General features: G+C 42.7%; 1 protein-coding gene across 5 annotated transcripts in view; it reads right to left on the minus strand.

Moving 5' to 3' along the window:
* MAP3K3 (mitogen-activated protein kinase kinase kinase 3) overlaps window positions 1–13221 on the minus strand; it is a 59795-nt gene that overhangs the window by 35763 nt on the left and 10811 nt on the right. For 2 of the 5 annotated variants that reach the window (XM_036340021.1, XM_036340020.1), the window contains exon 3: window positions 133–173. The exons of 2 other annotated variants lie outside the window; for them this stretch is intronic. In XM_036340021.1, coding sequence (XP_036195914.1) covers window positions 133–173 — 41 coding nt within the window. Of the gene's footprint in view, window positions 1–132; window positions 174–746; window positions 772–13221 lie in introns of those variants that run through there. One more of the 5 variants, XM_036340024.1, reaches the window with a different exon arrangement.

The following is a 13221-nucleotide window of genomic DNA, read 5'->3' on the forward strand; positions in this document are numbered from 1 at the left end:
AATAAGGTTCAATTGGTAGGCCAAGCCAAGGGTGAAACTTTACCCTTTATGTCCAATCAACCCCACTGTCCAGCCAGTGACCCCACAAGAATCACTCCAGGGACACAACCACTAATCAGAAAGCAGACTTACCGCCTCTCCCCGTTGTGCTCAAACTTGATTCTGACGTCACTCTGCCAAAGAAATGACAGACAAGTTAGCGGGTACTCTGGCATGTGTTACTCCCAGGTAAGCAATAGGCAGTCATTTGGCAACATTAAGCAAATATCCCTGATGTCCTTTTCCAGCATCTCTACCCCCTGGGTATTCCCCTTTCCAATCAGTGGTAGTCTTCCAGTTCTAATCTCAGGGGCAACAAAGCTCTTGGGACAAGATCCCTAGGCGGCTGCCCCAGCTTAGTTGCTAAGCTCTGGCATTTCATCCCTCCATATAATTTCCTGGCCAGGATACCGTTCCTTCTTGGCTGATGTAACTGAACAGAAAAAGAAATCTTAGTACTAACACTTCCTAACTATATAGCTATGAGCAAGTTACTCATCCTCTATGAATCTTGGTTTTTCCATCTGTAGAATGGGGCTAAACATGTCTAATTTGCAGAGTTGCTATGAGAACTAAGTAAGATAATAGAAGTAAAGTGCCTGATATACAGTAGACATGCAATAAATGGTTGCTACTGCTAGTATTGATTTCTGTGATCCTCTCAAGGCTACCCCCAGGGGGATAACGTGGAACCCTGGACAAATTACCTTATAACTGCCCCCAGCTTTATCCTAAATGACCATCATGGGTAGCCTATAAGCTCTGGGAGAACAGGAATCACATCTATCTTGTTTCTGTACCCCAGAGACAATCAAGGGAATATGTAATATATGTGCTTAATATTTATTAAATGGATTAATTAGAGAACAAAGTTGAGTGTAAATATCAGAAATAAAAGGAAGTAGAAGTGTTAGAATGTTAAGGAACAAATCAAGGAGTAAGAGATATTGTGAAGGGCAAACAAACAACTTGTGGGAGTTAAAAATGAAAGGAAAAGGGAAGAGCTATGACAGAACAACAGATATAGAGGGGGGGGGGGAAGTAAGATTGTTAGGAAATCAACAAATAATATAGAGAAGAGAAAGAATTCATAATCAATGAAGATCATATTGAGAAAGACACATTTATAGAATGGCATAGAAGAAAGTAGAGGCTTTCAAAGCATTTGAAGATGAGGAACACAGAACAGACAAAAAAGGAAGAGCCTGAAAGGTAGAATGGATGCATAAGGACTTCCTCTTCCCAAGAGATTAGGGGCCTACAATTCTCTTCCAGTCCACTGAAGAACCGGACCAGTGGTTCTAATTTACACTCTTAAAATTGTGGAGAACCCCAAAGATCTTTGTTTATGTAAATTATATCTAATTTTTCCATACTAGAAATTAAAACTGAGAAAAAATTTTTTTCATTTTAAAATAAAAAACCATTACATGTTAACATAAATACATTTTTTATTTTAAAAAATAACTATGTTTTTTAAAAATTTAGTGAGAGCTGGCTGGGTAGCTCGGTTGGTTAGAGCATTGTCCTGATACGCCAAAGTTGCGAGTTCAATCCCCAGTCAGGACACACACAAGAAGCAACCAATGAATACATAAATAAGTGGAACAAATCGACGTGTCTGTCTGTCTGTCTGTCTCCTCCTTCCTCTCTCTCTAAAATCAATCAATAAAATTTTTTTTAAAAGGGTTTAGTGAGAGAATGCAAATCTTTTCAATGCATGGCTTAATAGGAGACAGCTGACTTCTCATATTAGCTTCTGCTTTGTATATATTGCAATATTAGATATCATGTAGCCTGTGGAAAACTTTAGATTCTTAAGAAAATGAGGCTGAAAATGGCAAGTAACATCTTGGTATTATTATTATGAAAATTGTTTAGACCTCAAGGACTCCTGATAGGGTCTTAGGAACCATCTAGAGGTCCCTAATTCACACCTTGAGAATCAATGAATTAAAATATAAGCTTTCCATCCTCAGATTATTTTAAATACAAGGAAACTGGGGGCCAGAGAGCTTAATGGCCCTGAAAAGGTCGCCTACTAAACAGTGGAGACCATAGCTTCCCTGAGGAATAGGTCTGTGATGTGACAATTCTTCCAAATACAGCCCTAATATAGCTCTCTCATCCTTAATATAACATATGGACCACTTCATCATGAATAACATATGACGATAGTTAACATTTTTTGAGCATTTACTATATACTGAGACTTGTTCTAAGCATCTATCGATATAATCCTTCCTATATAATAAAGAGCTAATATGCTAATTAACTGGACAGTGGAATGACTTTCCAGAACGACCAATGGGCAGGGGGCAGGGCCGTGAGGTCCTGAGGCAGCCGGGACCATGAGGGACAAGGCAGCCGGGGCTGCAAGGGCTAAGCCCCTTGCACAAATTTTGTGCATCGGGCCTCTAGTCTATATAATAAAAGCCTAAGTGACCATTATGGCAGAATGACCAGAACGATTGGTCACTATGATGCGCACTGACCACCTGGGGCAGAGGCTCAACGCAGGGGGAGGGCCGCTCAGCCAGAAGCCAGGCTCACAGCTGGCAAGTGCGGCGGCAGTGGTGGGAGCCTCTTCTGCCTCTGCAGAAGCGCTAAGGAGCAGTGAGTCAAGCAGTAAGGAGCAGTGAGCAGGCGGGCAGTAAGGAAGGAGGGGTCCTGGACTGTGAGAAGGTGCAGGCCAGGCTGAGGGGCCTCCCCACACAGTGCACAAATTTCATGCACCAGGCCACTAGTGTTACATATATCAATTAAACTAACCCTCACAACAGGTACTATTATTATCCCTATTTTATATAAGAAACCGAATTACAATGAAATTAAATAAGTTCTCTCAAGGTCATGAATCTTGTAAAAGAAAAGGCAGGATTTGAACTGAGGAAGACCAGCTCTTAACTACCATATTATGCTACAAATTAAGCATTATATAGGCAAAGGAGGTTTATTTTATTCACAGATGCAGGGCTTCAATGGGAGCACTGAAAGAAGGAAACTGTCAAATGATCATTTGTAATATTACTTTTTGGAACTCATGGAGGAGATGAAAAGCTCCCCATATCTAGGGTAATAATGGAGTCAGAACCAGGAGGTTGGTACCAATCATGAAACAAGCTATGGGAACTGGGGGACCAGTAGGGAGGGTTGTGGTTAGGGTTGTGAGTAGATGGGGATGGAGGAGGTAAATGGGTAAGGCACTGTGTCCCACCAGGTCTGCATTCTAGGTGAGGGTAAAGATATGTGTATGTGTAGCAGAAAGGAGGGGAGGTGGTGCTGCAAAGAAAATTATCCTGTAGATTCAAGGTTTGTAACAAGTGACAGCAGTTTTTTCACTGTCTTCTTTTCTCTTCCCCTGAAACACTAACCAGTTACTGAAGCAAGAGCTCTCCAAAGCATGGTGCCTGAGACCTGATGCTGGGCTCTGACATGCCCTCTCTAGCTTACCACTATCTCTAGTTCTACAACTGGCTCTGGAGTAGTCCAAGTGCTCACCAGTTTGCAGTCTTGTCTGTCCCTGCAGGTAAGTTACTACATCCTTTCACCTCCTCCTGCTCACAGTCCAGGATAACTTGGTGTAGTCTTTCATTATTATTTTTTATTAATAGACTAGAGGCCCAGTGCATGAATTCGTGTGCAGGTACAGTCCTTAGGCCTGGCCTGTGATCAGGGCCATCTTCCCCGGCTGCCCACAGCCGGCCCCGCCCCCCGTCACCACCTATCCCCCACTGCCACCTACCCTCAGTTCCCCATTCGCCATTAGACGATCGGAGCCTGCCGGCTGGGGGGAGGGACCAAGAGGTGGTCAGTGTGCCTCATAGTGACTGGCCATCCGAGGCTTGCCTGCGCCTCGGGCCAGCCCTGGGCAGCTGGGGGGCTGAGGGAGTCCAGAGGCAGGCGCCTGCTGCCCCAGGAGGGCTGAGGGGACTGGGCGCCACCATCTTTGAGGGTGTGGCAGTCAATTAGCATATTCCCTCCTTATTGACTGCGGGTGCCGCCATCTCTGAGGGCGGGAAGCAATTAGCATATTCCCTCTTTATTGGCTGTGGGTGCCGCCATCTTTGCGATGGGGTGAGGGTCAATTAGCATATTACCCTTTTATGTATAGGATTCTATTTTTAGAACAGTTTTAGATTTACAGAAAAATTGAACAGATATAGTAATGAGTACCCAAATACCCCCCCCTCTACAGTTTCCCCTACTATTAACATGTTATATTAGTATGGAACATTTGTTTTTGTTATAACTAGTTAACCAATATTGATGTATTAATTAAAGTCCATAGTTCATCCAGATGTCCTTAGGTTTAGTTTTCTCTGTTGATTTTTATTTAATTTTTATAGCAATAACAAGCATGTAACAATAGCTCTCATTTTAAAACTGAGATAATAATTAGATGCACCTATGAAGGAATCCCTTCAGTCCATTGGGACTGAGGGAACCAAATACATTCATAATCTAAGCACTATTCTATTAGTCAGAAATTAGTGCATTTAGTTGAAAAGGGTATTAAACTTTTGCTCCAAACTACAGATCACTCCTACTCAAGCATGTGATTAGTAAGCAGTGTAAGTAAAGAAGCCTAGTGCTCTGAATCCCTTCTCTGATGTGATGACAGCCTTTCAGAGCACATTCATGACCGACTTCCATGTACCACACAGTGTGCCAAAATCTGCCAAATTCCCAAATCGGAGTTTCCCTTTTCAGGCTCACAGAGTAAGCCATGGATAAGGAAAGTTCAGATAAAGATAATTTAATTCAATTCCTTCCCACCAAACATTCTCCTTGCCTCTCTGAGGCATTTCAAACTGGCCAAGTCCCCTTTCATGAGCTTCTCTCCCCCCGCCCGCACCCCCCTCCCCTCCCGCCTCTGTGACTCTATCCCAGCCCAAGGAACCTGCCACCACTCTAACCACTTCTGCTTCTTTGTTGGTTCCTCTTCCTCATTTCCTCTCCCACCCCTCCCCCAGCACAAGACCTGTCCTGATATCTGGACTTTTGGCCTCTGGATTGATCCCTCCTCACATCTTCTCCTCAGTAGAAATAAAAAATCTCTATATTCAGCCCCAATCTCTCAAGCAAAACTTCATCCAGAGAGAGGTCAATGTGGGGAAAAGGAGATATATGTAATATTTTCAACAATAAAGAATTAAAATAAAAAAAACCCACATTCATCTGTCTTCCACATATCTAAGGCAGATATGTTGTTAAGAATGTAGTGCTAGCCCTGGCCTGTGTGGTTCTGTTGGTTGAACGTCGTCCCACGCATCAAAGGGTCGCCGGTTTAATTCTGATCAGGTGACATGCCCAGGTTGTGGGCTCAATCACCAGTAGGGTGCATGTGGGAGGCAGCTGCTCGATGTTTCTCTCTTTCTCTCTCTCAAATCAATAAAAACATTTAAAAAAAAAATAAAGAAGAAGAAGAAGAATGTAGCACTAGCTTCAAACCCTGGCTCTACAACCTCTTAGCTCTGTGACCTTGAACTTGTTACTAACCTCTCTGTGATTCAGTTTTCTCATCTATAAAGTGAGAATAGTGATAGTATCTATCCCATGGAACTATCAAAAGAACTGGATGAAATAACTGATAAAAGTCTGAGAACTGATATATCATAAGTGCTCAATAAATAATAATACAGGCCCATTATTCTTTAGCCAGAACTGTTGGGCCAAAAGTATTTCAGAATGCACTTTTGGATTTAGAGAGGTACTATAGTACATGTTCTATGTCTTTTTTATTATTTGACACCTCCCCCCAGGAGGAGGGGCAGCACTCGCATGGCAGAGGTAGAATGCTCACAGGTATCTCGCGTACTCCTCTGCATTGCTTAGCCTCTCTTGAAGTTAGTTTCGGGCTTTGTGTCTTGTTCTGACCAAGAGTTGGGAACAGAACTGAATTTCAGATGATCTTCCCCGACAGCCACATGTTCCAAATCAGTGAAGCCAACCTCAATTAGGGTCTCTAAGTGACTGAGGAATCCTATCCTCCCCTTCTCTGTATTGGACATATTGTGTTAAGTCACTAAGATTTAGGGTTAATCTGTTAAACTAGTTTTTGTAATGAAAAGTATGAATATTCACAATAAATGGAATAAAGACTACAAATAATCCCTATGTTCATTCAGACCAGGTATTTGTTTTTGTTTTTTTAATCCTCACCCAAGGATATGGTTTTTTATTTTTAAGATAAAGGGAGAGGGAGAGAGAAACATTGATGTGAGAGAGAAACATCGGTTGCCTCCCACATACACCTCCACCGGCTATCAAACCTGCAATCCGGGTATGTGCCCTGACCAGGAATCGCACCCAAGAACCTTCAATGCATGGGAAGACGCTCCAACCAACTGAGCCACACCAGGTTTTGTTGCCAATCAGTTTGCCACAAATTTACCAAAAAATAATAAAATTGCCTTTCAGTTTACAGTACTCTTTGAATTGCAGAATTGCAGATAAGGGACTCTGGACCTGCAAAAGCCATCTATAGACGCACAGTCTGTTTTTTTCACTGTAATATCAAACTCAACCTAGACATAGTCTGCATCAACTACCCTCCTAAACTAGTCTCCCTTCTTAGTGTTGCTGTTTCTAACCTTGGTACCACCGTTCTCTTGGCTACAGGCTCAAATCTCAGAGTTCTGCTTGATCCATTCCTTTCTTTCCCCTCCTCACAGCCAGACAGCAAGTTCCAATTCTCCCTTCAAAGGTGTCTGGTTTAAGACTCTGTTACCCACTCTCTCCATCATCACTTATTTTGCCCCTTATTCTATCACTCCTGGATTCTAAAAGTAACTCTGTACTTTTTGGCAACCCCCTTCCAACATAGTTTACATTCCTCTACAATTTCAATCATCTTAACCACTGCTTTCATCATGTCCCTTCCTTACTAAAAAAGTAATCAGTAATCCCCATGACCTTACAGAATAAAGTCTAAGTTCTCAGCTATCATTCTAAGTTCTCTGGAATTTAAGTCCATTCAGTTTACCTAACCATCTCACATTGCTTGTTCTCAACAGGAAGCCTCTCTCCAGATAGATCAATGTCCACCCTATTTCCTGAAATATGCCATATTCATTCCTTTCCCTAGACCTTTAATCATCCAGTTTCCCAACCTGGAATGCCATTCTTCTTCCTTTCCACCTAACTAAACTTTTGCAGCCTAGTTCAAGTGCCATCTCCTCCAGAAATGACTCCATAACTCCTTGGCCCAAGTTCATCTTCCACTTTCCTGGCCTCCTATAGCACTCACTACTTGTACCATATATTTAGGCATAGTCACATTTACCTTAGTTTATTTTTTTCATGAATTTCTCATTTCCCAATATGACTGCATGCTTCCCAGGGTACAGCAAACATAACTTATATTTCTTTTGTGTGTCTAAGAAACTTAAACTATAGGCACGTGTTGAACTAAATGGAGAGATGCCATAGCTGCTGAGATAAAAGTTCCAGTACAAAAATTGATACCTAGACAGATTCAAGAGTCCCCTGCCCACTACAACCAATCTGGTGAATGGAATAGTGAGAGATGTACCCAGGAGAACAGTGCAGGTTTCCAGGGTGACCTACATATTTGGGAACTCACTAGGGGCAATAAGAGTAACAAACAATGACACCAAACTTATGCAGAAATGAACTTCTCAAAGTCTGAACTCAACAACTGAATATGGCTCACAAGAATTTAAAAAATGCAGTGTTTGTTAAAGGTTTGTGAACTAATTTGACCTGATAAAGAGCTCAGCTAGCCATCAGGTGTGGTACCCTCCCTCTAATTCTATAGTGCTCACTCTCCCTATACTTGCTATATTCTTTTGATGGCTCCCACATCTTTGGCATTAGAGTCCTTATTTTGCCAAAGATAAATAAATGAGAAGAAAAAGAAAAGGGCAATAAAAATCATTTTATTTGTATGTGACTCATTAATGTCCAAAGAGATCAGTGGAAGACATTATTTTAAAGCAGCTTCTTACAACATAGAATACCAGGCTTGTGTATTGCTTTATATGTGTGGGATTTTTTTGTTTGTTTGTTAATCCTCACCTGAGGATATCCCCCCCCCCCCACTAATTTTTAGAGAGAGAATGGAAGGGAAGGGGAGAGAGGGAGGGAGGGATAGAGAGAGAGAGAAACATTGATGTGAGAGACACATCAATAGGTTGTCTCCTGCATGCATCCAGATGGGGGCCGACAAGGGCCAGGGATCAAACTTGCAACCCAGATACATGCCCTTGACCGGGAATAAAAATAGGTGTGTGGGCCGACTCTCTAACCACTGAGAAATGCCAGCCAACGTATATTCTTTTATGTTTTATTTTCAAACTAGCCAGCCTATTTTGCCTTGAAAGACAAAGGAAGTCCTGAAGAGCCAGGTCTATCATAGTAAAAACAAAAGGCAGTCTGTTAAATCACTGATCCTGCTGGGGGAACAACTCTTAAAGTTCTCCTCTAGAACTGATAGCCAAGAGAACTGACCTGCCTGTGCCTGCTATGAAGAAAGCAACTTTCCTATTCTGAAGCACCCAATAATGAACATCTAGAGCAGCGGTTCTCAACTTGTGGGTCACGACCCCTTTGGGGGTCGAACGACCCTTTCACAGGGATCACCTAAGACCATCGGAAAACACATATATAATTACATATTGTTTTTGTGATTAATCACTATGCTTTAATTATGTTCAATTTGTAACAATGAAATTGGAGGTCACCACAACATGAGGAATTGTATTAAAGGGTCGTGGCATTAGGAAGGTTGAGAACCACTGATCTAGAGGGTCAGACTGAGACCCTGGGCTTTGTTCGAGCCTCTACCTACCATTTTAATAAGATTTGAGAGAAATAAGAATCTGTGGAAATAAGAATTCTATATTTTCCTCCATTTGGATTTTCAGAAATGAGTCTAGTTTCAGAAGTTTGCAAAGGGCCATCAGACAATAATAACAATTCAATAAAGGTAGAAAACCTTAACCCTTTAGGTTCCATGACAGTCTGCATAATTCTGGTTAAAAGCTTTCACTAGAGCTCATACCTACAAGGCCAGAACATAACAGATGTGATGTAATCACTACTGCTTCATTAGTTTTAAATGTATAAAATGCTCTATGTTCTGTCCATGAACTTAAAACAGCTTGATGAGATACACACAATGGGTATTTTCTCTGTATTTTAGGCAGAAATACTGAGGTTTATAAGGCTGTTAGACTTACAGTAAAATTATTGTGATCAGGAGTCAGAAGATCTGGGTTTGCTTCTTGGTTCTACTCAATAACTTCGCATAATCACTTTGCAAACTTTAAGGTACTACACCGCGGGCCGGATTTGGCCCGTTTGAAATGAATAAAACTAAAAAAAAAAAAAAGACTGTACCCTTTTATGTAATGATGTTTACTTTGAATTTATATTAGTTCACACAAACACTCCAGTCCAGTTTAAGAACCCATTGTGGCCCTCGAGTCAAAAAGTTTGCCCACCCCTGTACTACACACATGCTTATAGTTGTTGTTACTGTTGTTAACTATTGTTGTGGAACGCCCTCTGTTAGTTGTAAAAGCCTATGTTAATGGATTATTAACACTCAATGGCTCTGACCAGTAATCTTTTTACTACACTAAGCTGTCAAGCTCACAGAAAAAGAGCACCTGTTGATTATAAAGCACTGTGAGTTGATGACTGCTAAAGGGATGTTGCACCTCACTACCTGCAAGACTATCCATAGGCTCTAGCACACTTAGAATGTGCCATATGTCTAAGAATGTCCAGCCAGCTCCAATCAGGTTGCAGGCTTTCAGGGACCTAATGTACAGAAGGAAAAGTACAAAGAATACAGATCCTACCTCCTAGCAAATAGTTCATAGCTGAGCACCTCATGGCCCGTGTACTTCCATAGTTGCTCAGATGTTTAGTTGTTCCCTAAAGCATTTTCTTTTCAATCAGTTACTTAGCTTATTTACTTAGAGAAGAGGATGACTGAAGCCCTGCCAAGCAGATATATTAAATTAGGTGGTCTAGTTCTTCCAGGCCTCAGCTCCCAAACAACTCTGTCAATGAACCCACAGCACCTCTGGCTTTCCTTGTTGTACCAACCTTGAGCTCCATAAATCTGTGCCAATCTCAGCTCTGCCTTGTAGCCAGTACTGCCATTTTCACACTAAAGTGTTGTTTGCCTCTGCTAGTGCTCTCTCTCTCTCTCTCTCTCTCTCTCTCATGAAAAAGCCTTTCCTGCTGGCCAAAATACTTAACTACTTTCAACTGGGCCTCTGTAATTTGAATCTTTAGTCCAATTTTGACATCTCTTAGCCATTTAAATTAGGTTTTGATCTTTCATTCCTTTCTTCTCCTAAGCATGGACCTTCTGGCAAAAGATCTGATAATGGAGAAAACTGTTTAGTTCCACCCCAGGCCCAAGTGAACAAAAACAAAAATAATAAAAAATGTGAATTCACTCTGTAAATTGTAAAATCCTATGTTAATAGATCATTAACGTCTCCAGACTCTTAGGTAGGCTCTTTTCATTACACTAAGCTGTAAACACCTCTTTCCCCTAAAAGTTCCCTCCACCTCCATTTCACTTCATCCTTCCCAGAAATGCATTCACTGAGACTTCCTCCCTCTTTCTGCTTTCAGGATTTTGCTGAAGAATATTTCTCCTGGACAGAAATTAAACATCTACTAGACTTCCCAGGAGAAACCATTCTACAGCCTTGACTTTATTAAGGGAAAAAACTAACATTGCCTTTTTACCCAATATTAGCATAACACTTTGTGCTTCAATTAGCATAACACCATGTTTGTTCCATAGCTTCTCAAGCTTATGACCTGTATGAAGAAATGAATGTGTCAATGAATCACTAAACATCTCCAAGCATGTAGTGAATTTTTGCCCAACAAATCAGTAGTCCCTTATCTATATATATAAAGCCAGCGACCATAATGGCCATAATGACCGATCACTATGACGCCCACTGTGGCCAGCGAATGGGCCAAATCAGGAGGTGGGGCCAGCTGGCCAACCTCGAGGCCCCTCCCCCCTGCCTGCCCGCCCCTGATTGAACTATTCAACCCTGATCAAGAGCGGGCCTATGGCCAAATGCTCCCTCTCTTCCCCTGGGCCAGCCCCATCCCGATCAGCCCACCCCACCACAATAGGCCCACAGCCCCTCTCTCCCTGGCCGGCCTGCCCCTGATTGCACCCCCCACCCCAATAGGGGTTGGGGCTGGCTGGTCAACCTCCTGCATCCCCCTCCCCCCAGCTGGCCACACCCTTGATGGGCCCCCACCACCCTGATCAGCCACAGCCCCTCCTCCCAGCCGGCCCCACCCCTGATCACCCCCCCACCCCAATAAGGGGCGGGGCTGGTCCACCAACCTCCTGCAGCCCCTTCCCCCACCTGGCCCCACCCCAGATTGGTCCCCCCACCACATCAGCGGCAGGGCCAGCTGGCCAACCACCCCATGGCCCCTCCCCCAGGCCACTGGCCCCCTGATTGGCACCTCTTACCCCATTCGGGGGCAGGGCTGGCCCCACCCCTAATTGGAAGCAGCCCCTTCCCCCAGCCAGCCAGGCCCTGATCGGTCCGATGGGGGGGGGAGGGGGGGCAGGCTGGCCAGCCAACCTCCCGCCATCTCTTCCTCCTGACAGGCCCAGCCCCCATCCACCCTGATTGGGGCCAGGCTGGCTGGACCCCACTCATACACAAATTCGTGCACTGGGCCTCTAGTATAATATATAAAGTTGTGTTGTCCAAGATAATAGTCACATGTGGCTATTTACATTTTATATTATTAATATTAAATAAAATTTAAAGTTCAGTTTCTCAGTTGCTCTTTAGCTATGTGTGGTAGTGGCTACTACACTGGACAGCACAAATGTAGAACATTTCTATCATTACTAAAATTTTATTGGACAACACTGATTGAGTCTGCTTACAAGTAATATTATTGTGAGGAATGGTGATGCGAAGCACCGAACATAGGTAACAAGTAACCAGTACTACCTACAAATCCACAACTTGTCTGGGAAATGAACTCCGTACTCTTGCAGCACTAGTATCAGGTTCAAAAGAATATTTTAACTTTAACAGATAATTTGGTTCCTTACCAAAAATTTGTCTCACTGACCCCTGCACATAAGCTTGTTGTTACTGTGGGGCTGTTCACAAGGACTGAGCTACTGCTGTTGTGTTTTTTCTTTAAAAACAAAAAAAACTGAGATTAATAGCTTGTATCCTCCTCTATGCAAGTGAAAAAGTTTGACGATATTCAAGTAAATTATGAATCCAAATAGCCAGTACCTCTTGCTAAGATTACTTCCTAACCAGTAGTCAATTTTTTTCACAGCCTTCTACCTTCATAACCACTGACTTCACTCCACTAACAGCAGTAGGCACAATAATCAGGACTTTTCTTATAATGGCTTTTAGCTCTAAGCAAAATCCCTAAAAGGTAAATACCTCTCAAGGATCAATCAGGGTCCACTCTACCCCTCTTCTTCCCAGCCTGGTCCCTTTGGGCTTTCTAACTCAAGAAAGCTTCTCCTTTTCACCTACGAACTGATATACAGGCTAATAGTCCAGTCTGGAGAAAGATCAGCTGACTAGAGCAGGGTTAGCAAGCACACTCAACATAGGAAGACAGGAAGGAAAGTGAGGTCATTAGGCTCAAGCCTGGGGGAGGGGACTCACTTCTGGTAAAATGCTCCTTCCGAAAGCAGCTTTGAATAGAAATGAATTATAGCAAGGGAGAACCCTCACAATTAGACAGAATAACGTATGAAAATAGTACAAGAATGGGCCCTATTCTGTTGTTCCCTTAGTTCCGTAAGGTAACCACAAAAATAAAAACAACTTTCTAAACTAATCCTTCTATTAAAATGAAACAAAAGGTACTCAGGGCCCCCAGTTTTACTAAAGGCATGAAATACTCTAGGAGGCCATATTTAGCAGAACTTGGACAGAAAAACTTCAAGGGTGTCATACTTTCTCTAGAAGCCAAGGGTACTTCTGAAGAACTGGTAGACAAGGTGCAAATGAGAAGAGAGGTTAGCTGATAATGAAGAGATCCACAAGGGAGGATGTCATGGACAAGTTTTCATCAAACACACCCAACACCACCATCTAATATAGTGCTAGATACCCACTAGGGAAGAAAGCTCCCCATCATTCATTCCTTTCTGCAGGCCAAAGT

The sequence above is a fragment of the Myotis myotis genome, unplaced genomic scaffold (genome assembly GCF_014108235.1).
Source record: "Myotis myotis isolate mMyoMyo1 unplaced genomic scaffold, mMyoMyo1.p scaffold_m19_p_17, whole genome shotgun sequence".
Lineage (NCBI taxonomy): Eukaryota > Metazoa > Chordata > Mammalia > Chiroptera > Vespertilionidae > Myotis > Myotis myotis.